At 48.2% G+C, this 18001-nt stretch overlaps 1 protein-coding gene across 1 annotated transcript; it reads right to left on the bottom strand.

Moving 5' to 3' along the window:
- Nucleotides 1–9472: 9472 nt before the first annotated feature.
- On the bottom strand, nt 9473–15029 carry LOC113990975 (lymphocyte antigen 6E-like). Its single transcript, XM_027726906.2, has 3 exons — nt 14978–15029; nt 10634–10753; nt 9473–9678 (listed from the first exon to the last, which is right to left on the bottom strand). The coding sequence occupies exons 1-3, from the start codon at nt 15027–15029 to the stop codon at nt 9473–9475; spliced, it is 378 nt and encodes a 125-aa protein (XP_027582707.1).
- Between the last annotated feature and the right edge of the window lie 2972 nt (nt 15030–18001).

Raw genomic sequence — 18001 nt, 5'->3', positions numbered from 1 at the left:
AGGAGCGGGAGTGCTGGCCATGTGCGGGACCCCACTAGTGCGCAGCCCTTTTCAAGTGCAACCCCCTGGTTCACGGCTCCCTGTACCCGCAGGACCTGCCGATTTCGTGCCTCCCTCCCCTCCTCTGTACATCACCATTCACAGACGCCCCGAGCGCACACACACCCCCTCCACACGCTCCCACCCACCCTGGATCCGCATATTCCCCGTGTGCCCAGGTATTCCCTGTGTGCCCACATATTCCCTGTGTGCAGGACTCCCTGCATGGATGTCCTGCATGCAGCATCCTCCCCCCCCCAAATTCATAACCCACCCCTGCAATGCATGACACCCCCTCTTCGTGTAGGACCCCTCTGCATGCACAGCCCCCCATCCAAGAGCCAAGCACGTACAGAACCAACTTCCCCCATCTGTTTACCAGAGCCTAAATTGGATTAGACACACAGGATTTGGGAAGCTTGAAGAGCTGGAATGGCATGGGACAGCCTGGGCTGCTTGGCAGGATGAGGCCTCAGAGTGTAAACAAGTCCACCAGAAAGGTTTGTTGGAGTGGCCCAAATTGAGTAGGTCCCATAGAAATAACTAAATCCTCCAAGAAATGAGCTGCAGGGAGGGCAGTGGGGGAGGGATCCTGGGAAGCTGGCTGTCAGGAAAGCCTGGGAATGGAGGAGCTGGCTGGTGAGCCAGCAGGAAACAAGCAGGCTTGACAAACTCCATGCCACAGATGGGGTTTATTCTGCAGAGTCAGCATTTCCTGGCAAATGCATCTGTCAGAAGAAATTCCAGCTCCTGTCTTGTCAGAGTGCATTCAGAGTACTCTGCTTGGGAAACAAATCCGTGCCTGCAAACTCCTGCTCCCTTTTCTCTCATCTTTATTTCTCATTGCCAGGTATTGTAGCAGGAACTGCCTTCTGAGCAGTGTGTTTCTGTGGTCTAACATCTTCCACTGGAACAGGCTGCTGGGACTGTTTTCTTCTCTGCTTCACAAACCAAATGCTAAAACACTGGGAAGTTGCAGCTTTGTGGTAACTGAGAAACCATAATTCAAACACACTCATCAACCCCCTGTCTCTTTAACAAGGTGAGGTTTTGCCCATGAGAGTCTGTTTGGCTTTTTGTGGCTACACATGAGCAATCTCACAGCACTGACGTGCAGCACCTGAGATTTAATTTCTGGGTATCAGGAAGGTGAAGGTATGTTCCTTCAGCTCTTCTCTTCCTTCAGTGTCTGCTAAACTAATTTAGATGGGATATTAGGAAGAAATTCTTCACTCAGAGGGTGGGGAGGCCCTGGCACAGGTTGCCCAGAGAAGCTGTGGCTGCCCCATCCCTGGAAGTGTCCAAGGCCAGGTTGGACGGGGCTTGGAGCAACTTGGGATAGTGGAAGGTGTCCCTGCCCATGGCAAGGGGTTGGAACTGGATGATCTTGAAGGTTCTTTCCAACCCAAACCCTTCTGTGATTCCATGAGACGCTCCCCTCATCCCCAGGAGAAGCGTCCGAGGACCTGCAGCTTCCTGGTTTTCTCCTACACATTAATTTCACATTATCAGTCCCACTGTTTCCTGGAGGAGGCCTGTCTGTTATTAGGTCTGTTAATAGGAAGGAAGAGGGAGGACCTGAGAGTCACATGAGATTCAACCAACCACAGGATCCGGAGTCATCCCGATACTCTGCAATGGCTGGGCAGGGACAGCATTAATTACAGGGTACTACAAATGAACAGGCGACCTGAGAAACCAGGAACCGATTTCCTGTGGTGGAAGATGCACCAGGAAAGGAAGGAAGCCCTCCTGAAGGCTTGCTTGGACTCCATGACCCTTGTGGGTCCCTTCCAACTCAGGATATTCATTATTCCATGGTCTAAGCTTGTGTCTCCCACCTCCTTACCAAGGCTGTGGCGTGGGACAGGCTGCAAAGCTCAACAGAGATTTCTGCTCTAGACCAACACACAAAACACTGCCCTGGTTGCTCCAGCCTCTTCTTGCAAATTCCTTGGAGTTTTGGGGTTGTTGGAAGGTTGTTTGGGGTTGTTGGAGGCGTCATTGAACCGTTGGCTTCATGTTGAGAATACAAGGCCAAAAAACATCTCTTCACAAGAGGAGGGACACAGTAAAAAAGGCAGCAGGGGTAGAGTCCAACAGCAGGAAAGTGGTGTGTGCTGGGGAAAGGCAGAGCCAGGTACAGGAACATTCTTAAGGGAGAAGAAGATAAGGCAGGGGCTGGATCAAGGAGCAAACTGGTGCTTGGGTAAATATTTCAAGGTTACTGGCATGTGAGGGAAGAAGAGGCATGTGTTAAATCAGGAAATGATGAGTGCCAAGCTCCTTTCATGGCTCAGGAGAGCAGAGATGGTGCAGCAATTCAAACCAGGGCTGCAGGGAGAGGCTTCGGGGTTGAACGGGCACTTGAGGAGTTCAGGCTTGAAAGGTGGGCTCACCACAAGCTCGCTCAGCTTCTGTGGCACCTGCAGAGGTTCCTTCCACACCACGTTTCTATTTCAGGGCTTGTGTGGGACTTTCTGGGCCCAGCCAGGCCCGTGCACGTGGCTCTCACCCGGTGGGATTTGCAAATGAGATGTTCAGTGGAGCAAAACTGCTCAAACAACTCGTGGCTCGATGACACAGGAAGGAGACAAAGGCCTTTCTTTTCAGTCATTGCATCATCCTCTGGAGATGAGGAATGTTCTGATTCCTCTTCTTCTGGAGAGGATGGGAACTGCTCTGTGGAAGAGTCCTGTCCCACCTCCCAAAACCACATCACTGTAAAACACGGATTATTGGTTTGGCAGAGGACTGGGAGGACATTAGGAGAAATAAAATACGGGTTTTTTCAGGAGTGTTGCAAAGTTGTAAGATATCCGAGTTCCAAACTAGACCTGGGCATCAGTGGCTTTTTCAGCTGGATAAGGGAAATATAAAAGTTCCTAAAAATTAAAATCCTTCGGGGCCACGTGGAAATTTTGTACACGGAGGTTTCTTTTCTCTCTTTGGGCTAAGAACAAGGGAAGATCCATCGTTTTTGACAGAGGACCCTTCGTACCCAATCGGAAGGAAGGGAAAGCCCCTTATCAGAGAAAAGAAACCTTTTTAGGCAAAAATGAATATATCAAACTTATCTGAAAACGGGCGGGATTTTATGAAACTATAAAATGCATGAAATTTGAACCCAAAGGGTCTTTTCTCCCCAAAAAACTCAGTATGAGACTAGACCCAGCATGCTGAATAAATCATCATCCCACCCTGGATTTGCCTCCTCCTCAAGTCCCTCGTGGTTGCTCTGGAAAAAAGTTGCCCAGAAGACCTTCAGGAATTTATTTGGAGCATCCAAGGATGCTCCAGACACAGGTTTTTCCCGGGAAAACCAAGTTCCAGCTGCTTCTTTGCTATCACTGACAGGCCACTCTGCTGCATCCCATGGGAATGAAATAAGTCTCCAGGTTTTTGGGGGGCTGGAAGAGGCTTTTCAGTCCTTTCCCCATCCCTTCCACCAAAAATGTGCCTCTTTCCAAGCAAGGAATTCCCTGGGATCCAGCACAAACAGTGCAAGGGATTGTGGAGATTTACAGTAGAAATGTTAAATTTGGTGTCAAAAACATTGGAATGGGAAGGTTCCAAGGCAGGAAAGGACTGAGAAGAAACAACAGGTGGAGGGTTAAATAGGAAAGGCGTGTTTTCATTGTCGTGGAGATTCCAGTGTCTGCCTCCGGGTCAGAAGAAGAGGAGGTACAAACTGACCCTGGATAAACTGATTTTAGATAAGAGCTAAGGGTGGGGGCCATAAAACACCCAGCTCAAGCGAACAAAAGAGCTGGAATATTCAGCCATTTCGCCTCAAAGGGGGAAAACGAAAGGGAAAGGGAGCCAAGACAGAACCCTCTCTTTAAAATCAATAAAAAGCAAGTCCAAAATCGGGGGTTTTTTTGTGCTTTGCTTTTCACCTTTTACCTTCACGTTGCGCTCAACCTCCGAGGCAGGAGGAGAACTGCAGAGCTGTCACCTCCCGGTGTAAAAGTGACCCAGGCAGATGACCCGGTCACACACATCATCGTGACTAAACGAAATCCTCAAGGAGAAGCCTGACAGGACAAAAGCCACTTTTATACAGAGATCTTTGCACGATGACGTTTCTTTGTCCTCCCGGAAGATCTCGCAGCGAGTTTTATTACTCCGATTTCCTGCGGGCTGCCGAGGGGAGTTCCCCGTTCCCAGGAGCGGCGTCTGCACCTTCTTTAATTGCTGATTAACATCTCAGGCTGGAGGCGGCCCTGGAGTTGGAGGCAGGTGCCGGGTGAGCTGTTGGGAGCACTGGGCACAGAGCCAGCTCCTGTTTCCTGGCTCTCCTGGATCAAGGAATATCGAATTCCTGACACCCCCCTGCATGACGACGATGCTTAAGGACTTGCCCAAGCGAGAGATCAGCTGGAAGAGGGGAAAACCATCTGTCATTCCTATGCAGAGCTCTCTCCACACGCTTTTATGCTGACTGAGATCCTGGGAAACCTGGGGGTGTCCTGGAAGTTGAACAAACATCCTTTGGAGTGAAGTTCCTGCGCGATGCGAATGGAGGAGCATCTTGGTAGACAAGTTGTATATTTGGCTTGGAGCCACCTGGTCTGGTGGAAAGTGTCCCTGCCCATGGCAAAGGGGTTGGAATGGGATGATCTTTACGGTTCCCTCCCACCCAAAACGTCCTGTGATAAAGCAAGTCAAGCTTAGACAGCACTAGGAAATTCTGCTCTAGGGAAGGGAACCAGCTCCACATGGGAATGACAGAAAGGAGACAGAGAGAAGCAGGAGAGGCAACTGAGTTCATTCTCCAGCCCCTTGGAGACACCAAGGTTGATGCTGAGGACACTGTTCTTCTGTGCTTTGGTGCATTTTGGTTGTGGTGCTAAAGCTGCTGATTCTGGAGGCAGTTCTCCAGCTCTTCACCACATGTCAGGTGCCAGGAATCTTTACTGATCCTACCCAAAACCCTCTTTGCTGCTGTGTGAACCCTGAGTCAAAAAGTGGGGAGAATGGAGCAACCCCTTGGAGGAGCCTGGAAGGATCCCATCCCATCACTCACCAGTTTAACTTCCCAAACACAAAGGATTGTAGACTTCCAACAAGTTCCAACAATTTCCACAATTTCCCCCTAAGTCTGACACATGTTAAACCTGTGATCTGACACCTCTTCTTTTCCTGTCAGGGAGATTTCCTCATCCCCTCTTTGTGCATGTGATGGGTCCACATTAACTGCAGAGCTTTGTGCTTGTCCTTCCTGAATTACCCCCTTCTTTATCTCTCAGACTATCACTCGGATCCCTCAGAATCCCCCAAAATTCTCCTGTTTGCAGGTTCTCTCCATTTGTCGCCTGTGAGCTCGAGGGATTTACTCCCTAATCCATCATTCAAACCGACAATTAAAACTTTGCATCGTCCCAGAGCCAAGACAAGCCACAGATGACCCTTTTTAATGGATCATTCCAGCCTGACAGCAAATTGTCCGTGGTTATTTTGCTTGTGATTTTTAACTACACTGTGTTTTCTTAGTTTTCCTTTCGAGCCCATCACCTGTCACGGTACCAAAAGCTTTATTAACGCTGAGCTGTGTGACAGGTACCACTTTTACCTTAAATACACATTTTGTTATCTTGTCACAGGTGGGAATAACACCCATCTGTCACTAAAGTCCTGCTGCTCGCCCCCCATCTCCTTGGTAGCCCTCAAACCGCTGCAAATTGCTTGACGACCTTTTTTCAGAGCTTTTTTCCCCCAATACTGAGCTCTGTGTGTCCCCAGAGTGTCCCCAGCCCCCTTTTTATTGATGGATGCTGCATTTCTTCATGGAAAAGGTTGTTAAGCACTGGAAGGGGCTGCCCAGGGAGGTTTGGAGTCCCCATCCCTGGAGGTGTCCAAGCAAGGCCTGGACGTGGAACTCAGTGCTCTGGGCTGGGCGACAAGGTGAGGATGGGCCAAAGGTTGGACTTGATGATCTTGGAGGTCTTTTCCAACCTAAATTCTGTGAACCTGTGATTTGTTGTCATGAACACCCAGATTTCCCTGCTGTGAAGAAACAGGAGCTGGAGGAACAGACTGGGCTTGGTATCTCCAAGGAATCCACAGATTCCTTCTCCCAGTGCCTCCTCCTGGATACCACTTGGGCAGACATCCCTCAGTCATGTGTGTATTCACAGGGAAAACATCACTTTTCTTTGCTTTTGATGTGTTAATTAGTCCATCTCATTAACATCTCTGGCAGCAAAATGGTTCTTGCTCTTGTGTTGGATGTGGTTGGTGCCTCCCCACTCCTCTTCCCTTTAACTCCGCAAATATTTCAAGCTGGAAGCACAAACACATCTCCCGGCTCTGGATGTGGCACCTTCAAGTATCACCTGGGTGTCTTCTCCCACCAGGCACAGCCCAGCTTGGAGAGCACCACCAACCAAACCTCACAGTGCAGCTGCACTGGAAAAGGCAGATGTGACAGATTTGGGATTTTTTTCCGTGGGGGGAGAGGAGAATTGGCTGTTTGTGCCTAAAGTTCTGAGCCAAGAGAAGCCCTGATCTTCTTCCAGCTCAGGGAAGGCAGGTACCAGTGTGGAAAAGGAACTGTGACCTTCTCATTATCCCATTTCTCACCTCCAGCCAAGAAGGAGATCCCTCTTCCTTCTTTATCTGAAAGACTTTCAGGGATTTTCCACTCAAGGCACCAGCTCTGACAAAATCCATTCCTAAATCCCACCCCCAATGCTCCCTTTTCAGACACCTTCTGCTTCCACAACTGTGAGGAGCAGGAGCCTGTTCCTGTTCCTGTTCACTCCAGGAACCAGGTAAATCCTTTTAAATTCAGTCCCTTCACCTCCACGGGATCAAAGAGTTTAATCCCGGTGCTTCGACATCCAGAAATTTCCAGACAAGAAACTCCTCTCAAGTTGTGGACAAGGAGATTCTGGAACCACTTTTTCCACTCGATCTTGTGGGAGGCAACATCCCTGTGGGTGCCATCAGTACTGAAACCAGCGTGGGGAAGAGGAAGGGAAGAGCTGGGAAGGTAACAAGGCTCTGCAAAGGATCTGGAGGAGGTTTGTCCTCTCCCCTTTGCTCTGCTTGTCCTGGTTGCCTCCACCCCACCACCCTCAGTGGAATTATCTCACCCCTTGACTTGTTCCCTCCCCTCCAGTTGGTCTCCCCCACCAGGTCTTTGCTTTCTCACATCCAGTGCAACTGGTTGAGACATAAATTGCTCCTGCTTCCTCTTTCTTGGGAAGACTCAACAGGTGGCAAAGCAGTGACGGCTTTGGCTCAGAGCCCAACTTTCCTGGAGCTTTTTGAAGGCACCCAAGGTATTCTAGGGAAGAACTGGCTTCCCTCTGTGCTGGGTATCCACGGAAAACTTGCTCATGGCATGGGATGCAGCACAGCCCCTACCAGTGCTGCCAGCCCTGCCCTCACCAGCTGGGCATCTCTTCCTTCTTCTTGGTATAAAAACTCTCCCACTTCTCCACCATAAATTTGCTTCCTTTTTGTGGTTGTATTTGCTGAGAGAAAATTATCAGCTGGTTCTGCTGGCAAGTTCACATTTGGGCCTTTTGACATCTTGTCATCACAGCTCCCCAGTCTGCTCAGATCACAGGCTGTCAACATCTCCTAGTCCTTTCCCACCACTGTGGGGTCACCTCCTTAACTTGCTTCAATTCCATTAAACAAAATGTTTAAAATCAGGCACCAGGATTTAAAGTTCACAACAAAAAACAAGGAGTTGATGTGTCATCTTTGGCTGCTCTTGGAAAACCAGTTGCTTTGTCATCCAAGCAACATGAAACATCTCCAGAATGCTCATCCTTCCATATGTGCAACCAAAACACAGCTGAGTGTCAGCATCTTCTTGTCCTTTCCCACCAGTGTGGTGTCACCTCTTTTTTTTGCTTCATTTTCCACCATCCATTAAACAAAATATTTAAAATCAGGCACCAGGATTCAGAGCTCACAGCACAAAACATGGAGCTGATGTGGTGTCTTTGGCTGATCATCCTCGTGGAATTCCATTTAAAAATATGTTTAAAATCAGGCACCAGGATTTAAAGTTCACAACAGAAAACAAGGAGCTGATGTGGCATCTTTGCCGCTCTTGGAAAACCAGTTGCTTTGTCATCCAAGCAACATGAAATGTCTCCAAAATGCTCATCCTCCCACCAGAACACAGCAGAGTTCCAAGGCAACGCTTCAGATCTCATTTAGCCATCAAGTGCAACATCTCATCCTACAAAAAAACCCAAAACAAACCCCACCCTTCACTTGTTTGGAGCAGCTCTGGTTTCTCCCAGAGCGCAGCTGAGTTAGCGATGCTGCCAGATTTCCCTTTTTTTTTGCATGTTTTCCAGGAAAAGCGAGCTTGCAGCAGGGCTATGACCCGAGGGGCTCTGGGCTGTTTGTGTTAGGGCCTGGCTGGCTGCCCTTCTTCTTCTCTGTGACACTCCCAGGCCTCCCACAGAGCTTTTCTGTGTCCCCTCAGCTGCAGCTCCAGCGGGGAGAGGAGGGAGCCGAGAGCCGGGAGGGCAAAGCAGAACAAAGCCCGACACAATCGGTCGTTTCTGTGCCAGGAACGTGGTTTTGTAGAAACCAGCTCACAAGCTCTAAATGACTGGGCTTGGCAACAGCTGGGAGGTTGGTTTGACCCTGGAAAAGAAGAGGGAAATAGATATGGGGATGTGTTTTCCAGCTGGCCCAGGTCCATGAAGAGGCAGCGTGAGGGTAATTCTCAGCTCCGTGTTCTGCTTCTTCCCTTCCCTTCTCCCTCCCATCTTTTTCCTCTCTCAACCACCTTTCTTCTTCTCTGCCTTTCCTCTCTCAGCCACCTTTCTTCTTCTCTGCCTTTCCCCCTTTTTCTCTGCCTTTTCCCCTTTTTCCCTGCCTTTCCCCATTTTCTCACGTGGGTGATAAAGGATGGCCATTTCAAATCGTGATAAAACCCCACCAAGAGCCAAGAGGCAGAAATTGCTCCCCTACTGAGGCTGGAAAAATGTACAAAATGCTGCCAGAAAAAAAACTTTACCTCTTCTTCCTTGTTTATAAACTGGTGTGTGATCGCCAGACTCCCTGTGAACAGAAGATCCTGATCATCCCTCTGTGCTGACAGAGCCATTCCCTGGGTTTTATCCAGGGTGGGCTGTTATTCCTCACAATGCTTTGAAACTTAAAGAGACAAAAAGACACCTTCAAGGATCTCTTCAGAGCAATAACGATTGGAAGCCTGAACATGTCAAAAGGCTCATCTTTTACAGGTTTCCTTAGGTGAGTTGAATGTCTGGGGACACTTTGGATTCAAGCAGGCTTAGGAAATCAATAGGAGTTCAGCACCTGACTTATCCAGGCTCTCTCAAAAATCCCGAGGGGAAGCTCAGCCGCAAAACATGAATCTTTGAGAGCAGAAATTATCCCACTTTTATTTCAGCCAACAAAGCCATCACGGGGAGCTTTTCCCAACCCATCACAGTCCACGTGCAAAGATGTAGGTGACACTGGCCAGGACAGCCAGAGACATCACTCCAAAGCTGCTTTTCTTGCTGCTGGCTCCGTTCACGTTGCACAAGGGTTTCTCACAGCAAGAAACCCTCTGAGAGCTTTGTTGCTGACTTGCTGCTGGACACGTCGGAGAGCACATCTTGGAGATGATGTATTTGGGCTTGTTGGGCTCTAACGGAGAAGAGAAGGGGGGAAATAAAGGAAGAGTAGGATGTAAAAATCATTGTTAAGTTGCTTTCATGGCTAAATCGGTGCTGGGGAATAAAAGAAGGGCAGGCACTAACGCTCAAGGCAAATTTCGTGGAATGAATCATAGAATCATGGAATGGTTTGGTTTGGAAGGGACCTTAAGGATCATCTAATTCCAGCTCCCCTGCCATGGGCAGGGACACCTTCCACTATCCCAGGTTGCTCAGAATAACATCTAACACTTCCAGGGATGGGACAGCCACAATGTCACAGAATCCTAGGACTGTTAAAGTTAAAAAAGACCTTTAAGATTATCAAGTCCAACCAAGACTTGGTCCTCTGCTCAGGACCAGCATCAATCTGGCCACGTCCACCCTGCGTGTCCACCAACATGATGCTGGTCTTCCCTGGGCTCCAGGTCTCTTCTGTTCCTGGAGGAATTATCACCTGTGGGTGCCTTTCAGTTCAAGTTCCCTGAAGTGATGCCCAAGCTGGGTCACTTCCCACCAGGATGGTTTTCCTACGGCACAAAACTAGGGGGAATGTTCTGCATGACCTCAGATTTGGGCTGAGAGCACCTGGAGGTCTTTGAGGGCACAGACCTGAAGGATTGTTCATGGCACAAGGGAGTCAGCCATGGAGTTTTTTGCCCCAAAAACCTCTAAAAACAACTCTAAGAGTGAAAAATGCACATGAACTCGACCCCCAGGCTTGAGTTCACTCCCTGGTGCTGCTCAACGTGTTTCCAGCATTTCCCACCTCCCGGCAGCAACATCGACACTGAGTGACTGCAAAAGGGAGCCACAAGGTCCATGTCTCCTAAAAACTGGTGATCAAGGCCTATTGTTTCCATGACTGGGGTGAAAGTCATGATGAGCAGCCTCATTCCTGGGGCTGCTCCTCTCCAGAACAAACAAGGTGCTTCTCAGGAACGTACTTGTTCTGATGTCCTTCCGCACGGTCACACAGTATTTGTCCTCCTCTGAGCACATGGAAATGGTCAAACAGTCCTTGTTGGACTCCTGCTCTTGGCAGACGTAGCACATGAATGGATAAGCTGGGGAAAAGAAAGCAAAACAGAGAAAGCACATTACATGGTTTGAGAACCACAAAAGCTGCTGCCCAGAGATCTCCGTTTTCCTTGCTGATGAATGTTTGTGTGTGGGTGACCGCTGATTTCTTTATCCCTTGACCCGTGGCAGTTGTGCTAAATCCTTCTCTGTCTCTTGTGTCTCAGGCTGAGGAGTGTTATTGATCTGTTTGCAATCTCTGGGAGCAGGAGATGTGAGTGGAATTTGAGGATTTGGGGGCTTTTATGCTGGAGATTATTGCCGAGCAATAAATAGCGTCTCCATCCTGACGGCTCTGCCACGTGAGTTGCCAGTTCCTGCCCAGTGGTTTCTCCTGGGCAACACCAGGCAGGGCTTGGCAGGGAGAATTTGAGGGTGTCTGGGGTGTTTGGAGGAGGTGGACAATGCCCAGTGTCCTGCTTGTCTTTCCTGGCTCAAACACTGCTGTCACATCTCCTTTTTTGTAGTCGGACATCACTCCCTGACCTGGCCTAACCTCAGTTCTAAGAAGTCTGGGGAGAGCTGCCAGATGCTCTGCCAAGGTCCTGTTGTAGTGTAAAACAGAGAATAAATGGAAAAGTCTTAACTAAAAGTCTGGTTGAAGTGGTAAAGGGAGATTTGGTGAGATAATTCATATCTGCAACTCTGGTAGAGGATTCATGTCAATGAGTGACTCACGTCAACTCGCAGTGATGAGTTGTCTTTCCTGTCAACAATTTACACACTCGCCCTCAAAGCCAGAATGGGGTAGGACAGACCTCTGGAAGGTAAAGAAAAAGAGGAAAAAGAGCAAAGACACTGTCTGGGTGAGAGAACACACCGAAGTGTCCGCTGGGCAGATGGTTTGAAGGATTTTAGGGTGGCGGTCAAGTTCTGGGCTCACGAAATCACCCAGAGCAAAGTGTGTGGTTTTGTGGGAAGGAGACAGGATGAGCTCCTTTAAAAACATGGATAGTTTTTGAAGGGAAGCAAACACAGCACCACACGAGTTGGTGCTAAGTCTGGGGGCAGTCTGTGAGCATGGCAAGGGCAGAAAGCAAGCAGAGGACACGTTCCTGGGAGAGCAGCTTTGCCCGATAAGAAGTTGGCGGCGAGAATGTGGAAGGACAACGAAGGTCAGACCATTAAATGAGAAGTTTGTGATGGAAGGGAAGGAAAAAGTCCTCAGTTGTTGATCCTGTAAGGGTCAGAACAATGTTTGTCTTTTTTGCTTTGGTTGGCACTAAAAGTTGAATTTTCATGGGCAGAGTAGAGGACAATCAGTGAGGTTTTGCCAAATTTTTGGCACAGTCTTGAGTGATGTTTTGAGCAAGACCAGGAAAGACAAGGCAGTGAAAATGCCATAGAATGGGTGCAAAGCCAGGCATGGAAACCCTCTCACAGGGTAGTTCATGATGATGAGTGGTCAAACCAATTTGAGCAATGCAGCTCCAAAGCTCTGCTGTGGGCTCAGGTCTGTCCAGCATCATCCCTGGTGACAGAAGGGATGGGATGGAGGATGAACATCATGTTTTCAGATGGTGCCAAGGACAACAAAGGTGAGAAGACACTGTGGGTAGAGTTCTGTAAGTGCTGGAAGCAGAGCCAAGGAATCTTGGGCAGCATCCAAAGCAGTGTGGGCAGCAGGGCAAGGGAGGGGACTCTGTCCCTCCAACCCCCTCTAAGCTGAGACCCCTCCTGCAGAGCTTCCTCCAGCCCTGGGGAACAGCACAGGAAGGACATGGAGCTGCTGCAGAGAGTCCAGAGGAGGCACCAGGATGATCAGAGGGATGGAGCAGCTCTGCTGGGAGGAAAGACTGTGAGAGGTGGGTTTGTTCAGCCTGGAGAAGTAAAGGTTTCAGGGTGACCTGATTGTGACCTTCCTGCACCTGAAGGAGCTACAAGAAACATGGAGAAACAAGTGACAGGACAAGGGGGAATGGCTTCAAAATAAGAATAAGCTTAGATTGGATATTAGGAAGAAATTCTTTACTGTGAGGGTGGGGAGGCCCTGGCACAGATTGCCCAGAGAAGCTGTGGCTGCCCCATCCCTGGAAGTGTCCAAGGCCAGGCTGGGAAGGACTTGGGGCAACCTGGTCTGGGGGAAAGTGTCCCTGCCCATGGCAGGGGCATTGGAATGAGATGATCTTTAAGGTCCCTTCCAAATCAGGCCGTTCTGTGATTCTGTGACTCTATGATCCCATAATTCCAAGATTCTATGATTCCAACTGATTTTGACAGATGGATGTAATAAAAGAGCAGAGAAAAAAAGGCAACAAGCAGTGAATGAAGTTCAACAAAGACAAATAAATCACACTTGGATAAAAATTAGACACTTGAACGTCGGATGATGAACGAGTGGTTCGGCGACGATCAAGAACCGCAGTGCAAACAGCAGGAGTCAACAGTGTCACATTCCAGGGATGGAAGGGAACACAGGCACAATGTCATGTGCAAGATATGCAAAGTGGCCTTTCCACCCTGGCAAAGCCTCAGCTGGAACACCAGCGACCGAACCCCATGCCCAAATCTGTCTGCGGCACTTCAAAAACTATGCAGGGCATTTGGAGAGAGCCCAGAGGAGAGGGAGGAGAAAGGGTCTGACTGGAGTTTTGGAAATGTGACCTCGTGGAAAAGGTTGGAAGCCTTTAGAGTGTTTATTAGAAATGAGAATATGTTGAGGAAAGGCACAATAACCACCTTCCTGCAAGGAAAAAGGAAGCAGGGGAGGAGAAAATAATAAACTGGTTTATACGTCCTGTGGTGAAAACACAGGAGATCTGCACAAAAAGGGATGCTAAGGGATATTAAGATTCCTAAAAGTCTGAGCAATTCCAGGCCATGAAATCTTCCTTGCTGGAAACTTTCAAAGATACTTTAAAAAAACATCTGCCTGGTTTTGTCCGACAGCAAGAACTTGATGATCTTGGAGGTCTTTTCCAACCTTAAGGATTCTGTGATTGTGTGGGAAGGATCGTGACCTTTTAAGATTTCTTCTGGACACAGTTTAACTGTAACAGTGAGTTTATAGATGGAAAAGGCAACAGACCCTCTTTGGTGGGCTGAAAGATCGACAGTTTTGATCAAAAGTTGGATATTGGGATCTTGGATGGGACCCCAGAGAAGTATCAAACAAGTTACCTCCAGGTTTTCTGTTGTCCCTCTTTTAGGCCGGAAAGCTGCAACCTCTTATTCTCGATCTACACTGGGCTAGAAAGGTGTAAAAGCCTGTCCTTAAATTCATTTGGGATCTGATGACAATATAAAACATCATCAACCCTACACCAGTAAGGAATCCCCCCAGGAACGTGTGCTTCCAGAGCCTGGCATCCCTGAGCTTTCCATTTTATCCTGGCTCACACTGAGGATGTTGTTTTGAAAATTACCCTCTTTTCTCCGTTCTGTAGTTTCATTCAGGAATTAGGGGCACAAAATCCTTTCTTTTTTTAAATAATAAATAGTCATTTTCCCACCCCAAGACCGGCCAGAGCTCCCGCTCTTCCAGGAGCGCTTCAAAGCCATCCATCCCAAAAACATGGGAGTGAGGGGGTTGATGCATCAGGGAACAGGAATTAATGAGGTACCTCTTTCTCAAGGCCTGCTAGATATGTATCGTGGTTTCTGGGAAACCATCAGGTGTGGGGCAGATATTGGCAATCTGGTCATTATTCCTACGTGCCAGGAGCAATGGAGCAACACATGGAACAGTCCCAGAAGGAGGAGGTGCATTCCCAGCACCTCAGACTTCCCTTTGGGAGAAGGATGCCTTTAACATGACACGGGCACAGAGAAGTTCTTTCAGCTCTGCCTCTGATTTAATCTATAAAATTCCCAGTGTTGCACTTCCTAGGGTGGAAGACACTTGGCAAACCACGTGGATCACCACAGTGGAGGAAGCAGCAGTAGAGAAAAGTCTCTAAAAGTACCCAAAAACCGGTATTCATTTAAAAAATTACAGGTTTTTAGGCTTTCTGGCACTTCCAGCTTGCAGCTTTTGGGAAGATCCCATAGACCACTGAGTGGATTTAACCTGGCATCCAAAGATTAATTTATCAAGACCTTATTTCTGCATCAAGTTGGAGCACAGAAGGTGCTCAAATCAATCGAGGTACCAAAGGACGTTGGCGACAACAAAACTGGGGACAACCCTCTAAATTTTTTGCCGCCTGAAAAATTTGCCCTCCCCTTCTCCCTGCCCCTGATCTTAGCCAGAAGCAGCAGCTGAGGCTCACCTTGTTGCACACACAGGACAGCAACCAGCAGGGTGACGAGAGGAGTCCTCATCTCCAGCAGATGCTCTCAGCTGCACTGGGAAGGTGTTTGGAGGGCAGGTTTTATACCTCTGCAACAGCAGTTTTACAGGTTCCCACAGGTGGACACAGACTCAGCCCACGTGCGGGGGATGTTTCACGTGGGAGTTTTCCAGGCTGGAGCTCTCGGAACCTTTTAAGAGTTCTTCCGGACACAGTTTAACTGTAACAGCGAGTTTATAGCTGGAAAAGGCAACAGACCCTCTTTGGTGGGCTGAAAGATCGACAGTTTTGATCAAAAGTTGGTTATTGGGGTCTCAGATGGGACCCCAGATGCGTGAGAGGGATCAAACAAGTTACCTCCATGTTTTCTGTTGTCCCTCTTTTAGGCCAGAAAGCTGCAACCTCTTATTCTTGATTTACACCGGGCTAGAAAGGTGTAAAAGCCTGTCCTTAAATCCGTTTGGAATGTGATGCCAATATGTGATGGTTTATACGTCCTGTGGTGAAAACATGGGAGATCTGTACAAAAAGGGATGCTAAGGGATATTAAGATTAAATTCCTAAAAGTCTGAGCAATTCCAGGCTGCGGCACCTCGGGGAGGAGAAAAACCCTTTTGGTGACACATTTCTTGCCCTTCTGGTCTTGGGAGCGATGGGAAATTGGGATCTGCTCTTTTCTCCTCGGAGTTTCTCACTTTGCTCGCTGCTCTGATGCAGCAACAGAGCCTGGAGGCACAGGGATACAGTCCTAGCCATGACTTTTTCCAAGCCCTTTGGATAGTGATGGATCAGGGTTTGTACCGTTCCTTTCCCTTAGTTATTCACCAGCACCGGCCTCAGGCTCTCAGCTGGCTTACCTCAAATAAAATCAGTATGTTTTACAGCACCTCAAATAAAATCAGTGTGTTTTACAGCACATTAAATTAGCTAATGGTTAGTTAAACAGAAGATTTGCCTCCAATTTCCATGTCACTCTTCATTCCTTTATCAATTCCCCTCCCGTTAATCCCTCTTCTCTCTCTCGTAATCCTCAAATACCCCGGGCACTTGTTATTTAATCAAGTCTGGCTCCTCTTCCAAGGATCCTTCAGAGGAGCTGATTTTCTCCAACAGAAAGCCAACAGCTTCTTGAAATTAGACTTCCATTTATGAAACCACAAATTGGCTCCCTGGAGTTGCAGCTCTGCTCTGCAAAGAGCCATCTCTCAAACTGTCTCTTTTTCAATCTCTCTCCTCTCCAATCAACCCTTTTCTTTTATTCCTCTGTGTTGCTCCTCTCCTCTGAATTTCTTAAAATCTGTTTCTGACAGTCTGGGAAAGAGGACCCTGATACAACATGCATCATGAGTTGCCATCCCAACAGAGCTTCTTCCAAAATAAAATCACTCCTGGACAGCAGGCAGAGCAGAAAGTGCGAAAGAAAATATTGTCAAACCCTCCTTTTTCGGGCAATTATGGAATAACTTCAGAAATTCCCTGGATGCAGCCACCAGGAGGGTATTTTTATCCATCTCTAATATGAATCATCCCAACACTGGATGATTTCCTTATCCATGTGAGTGTCTGAGTCCTGATCTGCTCCCGGAATGGCGTCATCGGGGGGTGAATTCCAGGGTTGTTCAAGCCTGATGTCAAACTGTACATTCCCACTCTGGGGTTTGGAGGCTGGTGAGGTCAACAAGGACCTGGTGATGATCAAATCCAGGCTCGTACTCCTCAGAGGGCAGCTTTATAACCGAGGGTGTCATAAACAGGTTTTCCTTCTTAATTAGTGGGTGTGGCTTCTTGATGGGATTTTGCAATGAGGGTACAAGGAAGAAACCATTTCCCCCTTATTTTTGGTCCTGTTTTATCCCATAGACTCATGATGGCTTTCAGAGAATCATAGGCTGGGTTGGTTTGGAAGGGACTTTCAAGATCATCTCATCCACCTCCCACTAGACCGGGTTGCTCCAAGGCCTGTCCAAGCTGGCCTTGAAATGTCTTTTTGAGTTTCCCAACATCCATTTTATTCCTGCATGATCTTTCCTGCAATAGGATCGAGTTAGATTTGAAGGAGTGGTGATGTTAAAACTCCCCGAGCGCATCCAAGGGGAGAAATTTGGGTTGGAAATGAGCTTTTCTGTGTCAAAAATTCATCTGGGAGCCGTTTCCAGGACATTAATGTCTTCCTTGGTGTCCTAACACTGGGATATTCCCTCTTCCCGGTGTCTGGAGAGTGGGAAGAGAGGTTTCTTTCTCAAAGAGGACTGATTATGAACCACAAAAGCATCACTGAAGGATCCAGAAAGGATCCTGCAGGCACACCAGGGCCACCAAGTGAGGAGCAAGATTGAGGAAGACTGGAAACAATAAAACCCCCAAGGATTGTGAGTCACCTCTGTAGAGTCATCTCATCTCATCCATTTGGGAAAATTAAAATGGACCTCAAATTGGAGCCATGAGCTGGCGATGGACCTTAAATTGGAGCCATCACTTGGCTGTGTGACAGCAGAGCAGCAGTAAATTTTGGAGAAGGGTTGCTTTTGTCGCTTTCCATGGCTTCCAGAAGCTTTTTTAGGCCTTGTTTTGATCTTTTGCATCCATCTCATCTCCTGCTTTGTCATTGAGTTGCCAGGTGTTGGTTGGATCTATGCAGATAAATGGGGAAAAGGGGAGAAATTTCATGTTGTGAGGGGAAAGACACCCAAATTATTCAAGGAGAGCAGAAGGCAGCACAGATCCTTCAAAACCAACGGTGATAAAACCCCAAGTGAAGGAGAGGAAGGACCAAAGTTAAAGCACCTCCTAATTTAGGCAGAGCAAGGCCTCCTTGGCTGATCCAGGTCTTGACTCAGAGCCCTGAAAACTGAGCTCTTATATAATCCACAGGGAGAGAGAGGCAGTTCCCTCCCAGGAGCAATCCCAGGTATTTGAATGAGACTCCCATCTCCTTCCCAAGAGCCCTCCAGGCATCCCAGGTAGCTGTGCTGGGCAGCTCGACACTCCCATGCCAGGAGGATG

Source organism: Pipra filicauda, unplaced genomic scaffold (genome assembly GCF_003945595.2).
Source record: "Pipra filicauda isolate LSUMZ 115617 unplaced genomic scaffold, ASM394559v2 scaffold734_size124207_pilon, whole genome shotgun sequence".
NCBI classification, from domain to species: Eukaryota; Metazoa; Chordata; class Aves; order Passeriformes; family Pipridae; genus Pipra; species Pipra filicauda.
Note: the sequence above shows the minus strand (reverse complement) of the source record. Positions and strands in the feature narration are given on the sequence as shown.

Bases quoted from the DNA above. Each gene is read 5' to 3' on its own strand.
- LOC113990975 (XM_027726906.2), bottom strand. From the start codon at position 15,029: ATGAGGACTCCTCTCGTCACCCTGCTGGTTGCTGTCCTGTGTGTGCAA. The intron at 10,754-14,977 runs GTGAGCCTCAGC...TCTTTTCCCCAG, and splicing joins TGTCCTGTGTGTGCAACAAG to CTTATCCATTCATGTGCTAC. The intron at 9,679-10,633 runs GTACGTTCCTGA...CTTCTCCGTTAG, and splicing joins GCGGAAGGACATCAGAACAA to AGCCCAACAAGCCCAAATAC.